This window comes from Oncorhynchus masou, unplaced genomic scaffold (assembly GCF_036934945.1).
Source record: "Oncorhynchus masou masou isolate Uvic2021 unplaced genomic scaffold, UVic_Omas_1.1 unplaced_scaffold_7129, whole genome shotgun sequence".
In the NCBI taxonomy this organism is placed as follows: Eukaryota; Metazoa; Chordata; class Actinopteri; order Salmoniformes; family Salmonidae; genus Oncorhynchus; species Oncorhynchus masou.
In genome coordinates this window covers 3,680-15,232 of record NW_027013597.1, presented here as the reverse complement: position 1 = coordinate 15,232, position 11,553 = coordinate 3,680, and the positions used below count along the sequence as shown (strand labels likewise).

At 42.4% G+C, this 11,553-nt stretch overlaps 1 protein-coding gene across 1 annotated transcript; it reads left to right on the top strand.

Annotated features, from left to right (window-relative positions):
- The first annotated feature begins 6,026 nt into the window (after positions 1-6,026).
- On the top strand, positions 6,027-11,139 carry LOC135537143 (vam6/Vps39-like protein). The gene is made up of 8 exons (XM_064963344.1): positions 6,027-6,180; positions 6,594-6,659; positions 6,815-6,879; positions 7,665-7,707; positions 7,848-7,942; positions 8,119-8,217; positions 10,391-10,483; positions 10,762-11,139. The coding sequence occupies exons 1-8, from the start codon at positions 6,108-6,110 to the stop codon at positions 11,137-11,139; spliced, it is 912 nt and encodes a 303-aa protein (XP_064819416.1). The 5' UTR covers positions 6,027-6,107.
- The last annotated feature ends 414 nt before the right edge of the window (positions 11,140-11,553 follow it).

The window sequence follows — 11,553 nt, the reverse complement described above, 5'->3', positions numbered from 1 at the left end:
TGCCACTCTATTCAATCTATTCTGCCACTCTATTCAATCTATTCTGCCTCTCTATTCTGCCACACTATTTAATCAATTCTGCCACTCTATTCAATCTATTCTGCCACTCTATTCAAGCTATTCTGGCACTCTATTCAAGCTATTCTGCCACTCTATTCAAGCTATTCTGCCACTCTATTCAAGCTATTCTGCCACTCTATTTCATCTATTCTGCCACCACTCTATTCAATCTATTCTGCCAATCTATTCTGCCACTCTATTCAATCTATTCTGCCTCTCTATTCTGCCACTCTATTCAATCTATTCTGCCAGTATATTCTGCCAGTCTATTCTGCCAGTCTATTCAATCTATTCTGCCTCTCTATTCTGCCACTCTATTCAATCTATTCTGCCTCTCTATTCAATATATTCTGCCACTCTATTCTGCCACTCTATTTAATCTATTCTGCCACTCTATTCAATCTATTCTGCCACTCTATTCTGCCACTCTATTTAATCTATTCTGCCACTCTATTCAATCTATTCTGCCACTCTATTCTGCCACTCTATTCAATCTATTCTGCCACTCTATTCTGCCTCCCTATTCAATCTATTCTGCCACTCTATTCAATCAATTCTGCCACTCTATTCTGCCTCCCTATTCAATCTATTCTGCCACTCTATTCTGACACTCTATTCAATCTATTCTGCCAGTCTATTCACTCTATTCTGCCACTCTATTCTGCCACTCTATTCTGCCACTCTATTCTGCCACTCTATTCTGCCACTCTATTCTGCCACTCTATTCAATCTATTCTGCCTCTCTATTCTGCCACACTATTTAATCTTTTCTGCCACTCTATTCAATCTATTCTACCACTCTATTCAATCTATTCTGCCACTCTATTCAAGCTATTCTGCCACTCTATTCAAGCTATTCTGCCACTCTATTTCATCTATTCTGCCACCACTCTATTCCATCTATTCTGCCAATCTATTCTGCCTCTCTATTCAATCTATTCTGCCACTCTATTCAATCTATTCTGCCAATCTATTCTGCCACTCTATTCAATCTTTTCTGCCACTCTATTCAGTCTATTCTGGAACTCTATTCTGCCACTCTATTCAATCTATTCTGCCAGTCTATTCAATCTATTCTGCCAGTTTATTCTGCCAGTATATTCTGCCAGTCTATTCTGCCAGTCTATTCAATCTATTCTGCCAGTATATTCTGCCAGTCTATTCTGCCAGTCTATTCTGCCAGTCTATTCAATCTATTCTGCCAGTTTATTCTGCCAGTCTATTCTGCCAGTCTATTCTGCCAGTCTATTCAATCTATTCTGCCAGTATATTCTGCCAGTCTATTCTGCCAGTCTATTCTGCCAGTCTATTCTGCCAGTCTATTCAATCTATTCTGCCAGTTTATTCTGCCAATATATTCTGCCAGTCCATTCTGCCAGTCTATTCAATCTATTCTGCCAGTATATTCTGCCAGTCTATTCTGCCAGTCTATTCAATCTATTCTGCCACTCTATTCAATCTATTCTGCCTCTCTATTTAATCTATTCTGCCAATCTATTCAATCTATTCTACCTCTCTATTCAATCTATTCAGCCACTCTATTCAATCTATTCTGCCACTCTATTCAATCTATTCTGCCTTTCTATTCTGCCACTCTATTCAATCTATTCTGCCACTCTATTCAATCTATTCCGCCTCTCTATTCTGCCACACTATTTAATCTATTCTGCCACTCTATTCAATCTATTCTGCCTCTCTATTCTGCCACTCTATTCAATCTATTCTGCCACTCTATTCAATCTATTCTGCCTCTCTATTCAATCTATTCTGCCACTCTATTCAATCTATTCTGCCACTCTATTCAATCTATTCTGCCTCTCTATTCTGCCACACTATTTAATCAATTCTGCCACTCTATTCAATCTATTCTGCCACTCTATTCAAGCTATTCTGCCACTCTATTCAAGCTATTCTGCCACTCTATTTCATCTATTCTGCCACCACTCTATTCAATCTATTCTGCCAATCTATTCTGCCACTCTATTCAATCTATTCTGCCAATCTATTCTGCCACTCTATTCAATCTATTCTGCCAGTCTATTCTGCCAGTCTATTCTGCCAGTCTATTCAATCTATTCTGCCACTCTATTCAATCTATTCTGCCTCTCTATTCTGCCACTCTATTCAATCTATTCTGCCTCTCTATTCAATCTATTCTGCCACTCTATTCAATCTATTCTGCCTCTCTATTCTGCCACTCTATTTAATCTATTCTGCCACTCTATTCAATCTATTCTGCCACTCTATTCTGCCACTCTATTCAATCTATTCTGCCACTCTATTCTGCCTCCCTATTCAATCTATTCTGCCACTCTCTTCAATCAATTCTGCCACTCTATTATGCCACTCTATTCTGCCTCCCTATTCAATCTATTCTGCCACTCTATTCTGACACTCTATTCAATCTATTCTGCCAGTCTATTCACTCTATTCTGCCACTCTATTCTGCCACTCTATTCAATCTATTCTGCCTCTCTATTCTGCCACACTATTTAATCTTTTCTGCCACTCTATTCAATCTATTCTACCACTCTATTCAATCTATTCTGCCACTCTATTCAAGCTATTCTGCCACTCTATTCAAGCTATTCTGCCACTCTATTTCATCTATTCTGCCACCACTCTATTCCATCTATTCTGCCAATCTATTCTGCCTCTCTATTCAATCTATTCTGCCACTCTATTCAATCTATTCTGCCAATCTATTCTGCCACTCTATTCAATCTTTTCTGCCACTCTATTCAGTCTATTCTGGAACTCTATTCTGCCACTCTATTCAATCTATTCTGCCAGTCTATTCAATCTATTCTGCCAGTTTATTCTGCCAATATATTCTGCCAGTCCATTCTGCCAGTCTATTCAATCTATTCTGCCAGTATATTCTGCCAGTCTATTCTGCCAGTCTATTCAATCTATTCTGCCACTCTATTCAATCTATTCTGCCTCTCTATTTAATCTATTCTGCCAATCTATTCAATCTATTCTACCTCTCTATTCTGCCACTCTATTCAATCTATTCAGCCTCTCTATTCAATCTATTCTTCCACTCTATTCAATCTATTCTGCCAGTCTCTTCTGCCAGTCTATTCTGCCAGTCTATTCAATCTATTCTGCCACTCTATTCAATCTATTCTGCCTCTCTATTCTGCCACTCTATTCAATCTATTCTGCCTCTCTATTCAATCTATTCTGCCACTCTATTCAATCTATTCTGCCTCTCTATTCTGCCACTCTATTTAATCTATTCTGCCACTCTATTCAATCTATTCTGCCACTCTATTCTGCCACTCTATTCAATCTATTCTGCCACTCTATTCTGCCTCCCTATTCAATCTATTCTGCCACTCTATTCAATCAATTCTGCCACTCTATTCTGCCACTCTATTCTGCCTCCCTATTCAATCTATTCTGCCACTCTATTCTGACACTCTATTCAATCTATTCTGCCAGTCTATTCACTCTATTCTGCCACTCTATTCTGACACTCTATTCAATCTATTCTGCCTCTCTATTTAATCAATTCTGCCACTCTATTCAATCTATTCTGCCTCTCTATTCTGCCACACTATTTAATCTTTTCTGCCACTCTATTCAATCTATTCTACCACTCTATTCAATCTATTCTGCCACTCTATTCAAGCTATTCTGCCACTCTATTCAAGCTATTCTGCCACTCTATTTCATCTATTCTACCACCACTCTATTCCATCTATTCTGCCAATCTATTCTGCCTCTCTATTCAATCTATTTTGCCACTCTATTCAATCTATTCTGCCAATCTATTCTGCCACTCTATTCAATCTTTTCTGCCACTCTATTCAGTCTATTCTGGAACTCTATTCTGCCACTCTATTCAATCTATTCTGCCTCTCTATTTAATCTATTCTGCCACTCTATTCAATCTATTCTGCCAGTCTATTCAATCTATTCTGCCAGTTTATTCTGCCAGTATATTCTGCCAGTCTATTCTGCCAGTCTATTCAATCTATTCTGCCAGTTTATTCTGCCAGTATATTCTGCCAGTCTATTCTGCCAGTCTATTCAATCTATTCTGCCAGTATATTCTGCCAGTCTATTCTGCCAGTCTATTCAATCTATTCTGCCAGTTTATTCTGCCAATATATTCTGCCAGTCCATTCTGCCAGTCTATTCAATCTATTCTGCCAGTATATTCTGCCAGTCTATTCAATCTATTCTGCCACTCTATTCAATCTATTCTGCCTCTCTATTTAATCTATTCTGCCAATCTATTCAATCTATTCTACCCCTCTATTCTGCCACTCTATTCAATCTATTCAGCCTCTCTATTCAATCTATTCTGCCACTCTATTCAATCTATTCTGCCAATCTATTCAATCTATTCAGCCTCTCTATTCAATCTATTCTGCCACTCTATTCAATCTATTCTGCCAATCTATTCAATCTATTCTGCCTCTCTATTTAATCTATTCTGCCAATCTATTCAATCTATTCTACCCCTCTATTCTGCCACTCTATTCAATCTATTCTGCCTCTCTATTTAATCTATTCTGCCACTCTATTCAATCTATTCTGCCTCTCTATTCTGCCACACTATTTAATATATTCTGCCACTCTATTCAATCTATTCTGCCACTCTATTCAATCTATTCTGCCAATCTATTCTGCCACTCTATTCAATCTATTCTTCCACTCTATTCTGCCACTCTATTCAGTCTATTCTGGAACTCTATTCTGCCACTCTATTCAATCTATTCTGCCAGTCTATTCAATCTATTCTGCCACTCTATTCTGCCTCTCTATTCAATCTATTCTGCCACTCTATTCAATCTATTCTGCCACTCTATTCTGCCACAGTATTCTGCCACTCTATTCAATCTATTCTACCAATCTATTCTGCAACTCAATTCTGCCACTCTATTCAATCTATTCTGCCAATCTATTGTGCAACTCAATTCTGCCACTCTATTCTGCCACAGTATTCTGCCACTCTATTCAATCTATTCTACCACAGTATTCTGCTACCACCTAAGGTAATTTTAGGTATATGACAAGTCATTTATTCCACTGCACTATTTGGCCAGTCCAGGACTAGTTATTTAATCAACTGTAATATGTGTCCAGTCGAGGACTAGTCATTTATTCAACTGTAATATGTGACCAGTCCAGGACTAGTTAATTATTCTTGTACACTATAAGGTTTTGTATTGTTAGATTGTCATGCATTGCAGCCAGGGTTTTGGTATGTTTTTGTAGCAGGAAATAAGGACAACATTAAGGTGAGTCTGTATTGTAATGTCTTATTTGTAAGGTATGTCTTTTTGCTGTTTATCCTGCGATTAAATTGTATTTATATTAATCCCACGTTGTTATAATTATACAAAATGAATACAACGTGTAAATAGTATTCATTTGAGATGGAATTGACCTGCGTGTTGTTCACCCACGCTTCCTACATCAATGCCCGGTATTCTCTCCGACCCGATGCTTAACGGATCGTGAATGTGCGTCTTGTTTTAATTCGTCCCTGGTGAGTTGTACCGACTTCAGTCACATGTCTGCAGAACCCGAGTCTGTAGCAGACGGAACTAGCCAGCCAGCTAGCCTTTTTTTATTTGACATTTTAGCAAACAGAGTAATTTGCACTAATATTATTTATCTAGTCATTTCTGATTTTCTTGTCAAAATGTAAGTTTATCAAGTGATCGGGTCAAGACTAGTAATGGGATGATAGATATGGAGTTTAGTTGGCTTGCTAGCTAGCTTCGTTAGCATTTGTGTGTGTTTGTTAACGCTAATTCAGCTAGCTGGATAGACGAAGTTCTTCGTGATTAATTTTTGGATTTAACTTGCTTGGATGTCATCGCTTCAACGAAATGACAGGACTTATCTTCAAGTCACCAATACGGATTAAATAAACTGTTTGATCGGCTGGGTGGTGGAGAGAGGAGACATGATATTGTAGTATTTTGTGTCTTGTAACGTTGCTCAACGTGACAGTGTTTTTTTTATTGTCATACTGATTGGCTAAGTAAACATTAGCATATAGCTAGCAGGAAAGCTCCACAATGCATGACGCTTACGAACCGGTACCTATCCTGGAGAAACTGCCTCTCCAGATTGACTGTTTTGCGGCCTGGGGTAAGTTGATATCTATCTTTCTATCTTTCTTTCTTAACTAACTAACAACACAAGACCACTCTAGCTGGCTGGTTTGTTTACCATTTTAACGTTAGCCAGCTGATATCTTTACCAGTTTATAGCTTGATGAGTTTTGAGGTGACATATAATTGTAAACAAAGTCACCCTGTCTTGGGCCACCCTGTCGATGACGGAGAGATTTATTAGAGACCAAGTCATATTTAATGAATAGCATTGTATTTTTAATGGCTTCCCAGTTGATGTCCTCATAGGGTGTGTACCAAATGGCACCCTAATTCCTAGGAGCCCTATTGGTTCTTATCAAGAGTAGTGCACTACATAAGGAAATGGGTGCCGTTTGGGACATGACCATGCTGAGGTCCTTCTATTTCCTATTTCCTATCACGTCACAGAGGACTGGCTTCTAGTTGGGACCAAACCAGGCCATCTGCTGCTCTACAGAATCAAAAAGGATGCAGGTGAATGAGAGAGAGAGAGAGACCTCTGCTTTCAGTCTCTGTCCTGTGTTTTTGTGTGTGTATTGTTGGCTTCGGTGTGCAATAGTTTCCAGTGTTACTACCTCCATCTTGTAGCAGACAAGGAAACATATCCGCTCTCCCTTTCTTCCTCGTAGGTACCAACAGGTTTGAGGTGACTTTGGAGAAATCACACAAGAACTTCTCCAAGAAGATCCAGCAGGTAGGCAGATGAAGTGAGGATGGAGGGGGCTGGGAGGTCTCTCTCTCTGTCCCTCCCCCTCCAGGCTTTTAAGGCACTGTCCCATGAGGACCCCTTTCAGTGACTTGTCTCTGGTAATGTAGGCACACTTCACATTCTGTTGATGTGACAGGAATTACAAATAACAAAAAGTTCCGTAGATTGAAACAAATCTAGGAGCCACTGTTGTCCCAACCCTGTTCCAGATCTGTGATGTGCTTTGGCCGATTCCGTTGTTGTCCTTGACTGACAAGGAGTTGGTGACTTCACAGACTGATGTAACGGATGTGAAACGGCTAGCTTAGTTAGCGGTGCGCGCTAAATACCGTTTCAATCGGTGACGTCAGTTGCTCTGAGACCTTGAAGTAGTAGTTCCCCTTGCTCTGAGACCTTGAAGTAGTAGTTCCCCTTGCTCTGCAAGGGCCGCGGCTTTTGTGGGGTGATGGGTAACGATGCTTCATGGGTGACTGTTGTTGATGTGTGCAGAGGGTCCATGGTTTGCGCCCGGGTATGGGCGAGGGGACGGTTTAAAATTATACTGTTACATTGGTCGTTACCCATCGCTCCACAAAAGCCGCGGCCCTTGCAGAGCAAGGGGAACCACTACTTCAAGGTCTCAGAGCATGTGACGTCACCGATTGAAACGCTATTTAGCGCACACCGCTAACTAAGCGAGCCGCTTCACATCCGTTACACTGCCACTCACTCAGGTTACCATTGTCACCATCTCAGTTTCACCTCTGGTCTCTTTCTTCTGTTCCTCGCAGCTCTTCATTGTCTCACAGTACAAGATCCTCATCAGTCTACTGGGTAAAACATTTTCCCTCAGCAAACAAACGGCCATATTGTTCACATGAACATGAGGTTGGTTATCTCAGTAATCCATAGGTCAAAGGTTGTTTTAAATATTGTCTGTTTGTGTGTGTCTGCACGTGTGTTCCTCTCTACAGAGAACAACATCCATGTCCACGACCTATTGACCTTTCAGCAGATTACTGTGGTTTCCAAGGCCAAAGGGGCAACGCTCTTCGCCTGTGACCTGCAGGTAAAATACAGCTCTGGTGACGGAGACATAGTTTGTAAAATGTCTTGATGCGAACCAGCTGATTGTATTTATCTGTAGCTCCTGTAAAGATATTCCCTGTAAAATCTATGAAATTGTATCACAAATTTCTGTTTTCCCTGTGACAATGGACATTTTTCGTCTTTATCTTCCTGCAGCTGTCCCCTTCAGGAGAGGCCCAGCTGAGGATGTGTGTTGCAGTGAAGAAGAAGCTTCAGCTGTACTACTGGAAGGACAGGGAGTTCTATGAGCTACAGGTAAGACAGGGAGTTCTATGAGCTACAGGTAAGACAGGGAGTTCTATGAGCTACAGGTAAGTCAGGGAGTTCTATGAGCTACAGGTGAGACGGGGAGTTCTATGAGCTGCAGGTGAGACGGGAGTTCTATGAGCTACAGGTAAGACGGGAGTTCTATGAGCTGCAGGTGAGACGGGGAGTTCTATGAGCTACAGGTAAGACGGGAGTTCTATGAGCTGCAGGTGAGACGGGGAGTTCTATGAGCTACAGGTAAGACGGGGAGTTCTATGAGCTGCAGGTGAGACGGGGAGTTCTATGAGCTACAGGTAAGACGGGGAGTTCTATGAGCTACAGGTGAGACGGGGAGTTCTACGAGCTACAGGTGAGACAGGGAGTTCTATGAGCTGCAAGTGAGACAGGGAGTTCTACGAGCTACAGGTAAGACAGGGAGTTCAATGAGCTGCAAGTGAGACAGGGAGTTCTATGAGCTGCAGGTGAGACAGGGAGTTCTATGAGCTGCAGGTGAGACAGGGAGTTCTATGAGCTGCAGGTGAGACAGGGAGTTCTATGAGCTGCAGGTGAGACAGGGAGTTCTATGAGCTGCAGGTGAGACAGGGAGTTCTATGAGCTGCAGGTGAGACGGGGAGTTCTATGAGCTGCAGGTGAGACGGGAGTTCTATGAGCTGCAGGTGAGACGGGGAGTTCTATGAGCTGCAGGTGAGACGGGGAGTTCTATGAGCTGCAGGTGAGACGGGGAGTTCTATGAGCTACAGGTGAGACGGGGAGTTCTATGAGCTACAGGTGAGACAGGGAGACAAGATGGCAGGCCTCAGATTTCCGGCGGCATCAACAGCCATGGCCGGTGATGCACCCTTGTGTGGCTGCAAAAATGCATACCTTGCCGTCAGGCTGAATATTCTAATTCCCTTCTCCTGGCTGCCACCGCCCGAAGCCACCGCCACTGACATGGCTGTCTCCGATATATCAATTCCTATTAGCCAACGGCCGTCACGTGATCGAGTCCTGCTCAGGCATCTTAGCTCTGAAGTAGCCTACCAGTGAAGACCGACACATCTGGGATGCAATGACACGCGCCCTTATCGAATTCCGACAGTATATTCAGAAAGTACTCAGACCCCTTGACTATTTCCACATTGTGTTACATTACAGCCTTATTCTAAAAATGATTAAATCGTTTTTTTCCTTCATCAATCTACACACAATACACCATAATGACAAAGCAAAAAGAGGTTTTTAGAAATGTTTATGAATTTAAAAACTGAATCACATTTACATAAGTATTCAGACCCTTTACTCAGCAGTACTTTGTTGAAGCACCTTTGGCAGCGATTACAGACTTGAGTCGTCTTGGGTATGATGCTACAAGCCTGGCACACCTGTATTTGGGGAGTTTCTCCCATTCTTCTCTGCAGATCCTCTCAAGCTCTGTCAGGTTGGATGGGGAGCGTTGCTGCACAGCTATTTTCAGGTCTTTCCAGAGATGTTCGATCGGGTTCAAGTCCAGGCTCTGGCTGGGCCACTCAAGGACATTGAGACTTGTCCTGAAGCCACTCCTGCGTTGTCTTGGCTGTGTGCTTAGGGTCGTTGTCCTGTTGGAAGGTGAACCTTCGCCCTAGTCTGAGGTCCTAAGCGCTCTGGAGCAGGTTTTCGTCAAAATAGCTGTGCAGCGATGCTCCCCGTCCAACCTTGCAGCGATGCTCCCCGTCCAACCTTGCAGCGATGCTCCCCGTCCAACCTTGCAGCGATGCTCCCCGTCCAACCTTGCAGCGATGCTCCCCGTCCAACCTTGCAGCGATGCTCCCCGTCCAACCTGGTGTTTTTCAAATCTATTTAAGTTGGCTATTTTTGTTAATGGCCTCGGTGGCCTGGCAGATGGCCTCGATGGCCTTGCAGGTGGCCTGGCAGATGGCCTCGATGGCCTTGCAGATGGCCTGGCAGATGGCCTCGGTGGCCTGGCAGATGGCCTGGCAGGTGGCCTCGGTGGCCTGGCAGATTGGGCTCCTCTTGAAGGCCAAATGACCTTACCCATAAAATCATGAAATTCCAGGCCTTCAAGATGGGCGTGTGAGTGGACAGACTCTTACCAGGGAACATAGGAACAATTGAGGAAAATGCAGACCTCACATTTAGAAGGATTTTGTTAACCAATAAGTGTTTTTTGTTTGTCTTTCAGGGAGACTTCTCTGCTCCAGACATCCCGAAGTCCATGGCCTGGTGTCAGAACTCCATCTGTGTGGGCTTCAAGAGAGACTACTACCTCATCCGGGTCAGTGGGGCACAAAACAGGAAACACTGTGGATTTCATGTGAACCTGTGGAAGACAACTTCTAATATAAAATATATTATGTATACAAGCTATTATTATGAAGAGGGGCTTTGACCTCTTTGTCAATTACCCTCTTTGTCTGCACTGATTGGAGAAGACTTGACAAGTTAACAATGGTATGGTAGAAGCTTATAATGAGCTTTCACCTAGAAGGATAGAAGGAGGTTGTGTGTTTTTACCCCTCTGTATCCTCAGACCTCTCTCTGTCTGTCCTCCAGATGGATGGGCGTGGCTCCATCAAGGAGCTCTTCCCCACGGGGAAGCAGCTGGAGCCCCTGGTGGTTCCCCTGGCTGATGGGAAGGTGGCGGTGGGCCAGGATGACCTCACGGTGGTGCTCAACGAGGAGGGGTCTGCACTCAGAAGTGTGCCCTCAACTGGACTGACATCCCCATTGATATGGGTACTTGTGTTTCCTTGTTATAGTTTCTTTCCCCTGGCTCAGCAGTATGTAGATTTATATCCTGGTATTGGATCATGGCTATGCTTAAGTGACTTAACGCCATATTGTTTGTCTACAGACTTGCTACTTCTTTTTGTTTCAAGTTTTTGTGTAGCCTACTTCACACTTACGATGCAATATTACTTTAAACACTAAAACAAATGAATTACTGTTGGCTATGCTTTGTCGTCTACAGACTGAATGCCACTTCGTTTTATATTTGGACCATTCAGTGTGTTATGGTAGGAACTTGAAAATGATGGGGCCGTACTTGCGAACATAAGCAGCCATTTTAAATTTAAAATGTTTCTAATTTAAAAAATTGTTGCTTAACTTGCACGGGAGAGAATGCTAAATTATAGCTGGTCCCATAAGATAACATAGCAAACGTTAGCCCTGTGCTGACCTCGCCAGGTGACAGTGATTTATATTCTGAAATTTTTATTGTATTTTTTATTTTAATCAGCCTATCAAAGAGTTTAGACTTTATCCACCAACCAATGGTATTTCTTAAAATAGGTCACACCCCCAACCACTAGAGGATAGATATTTTAAACCTAAAAATTCAAT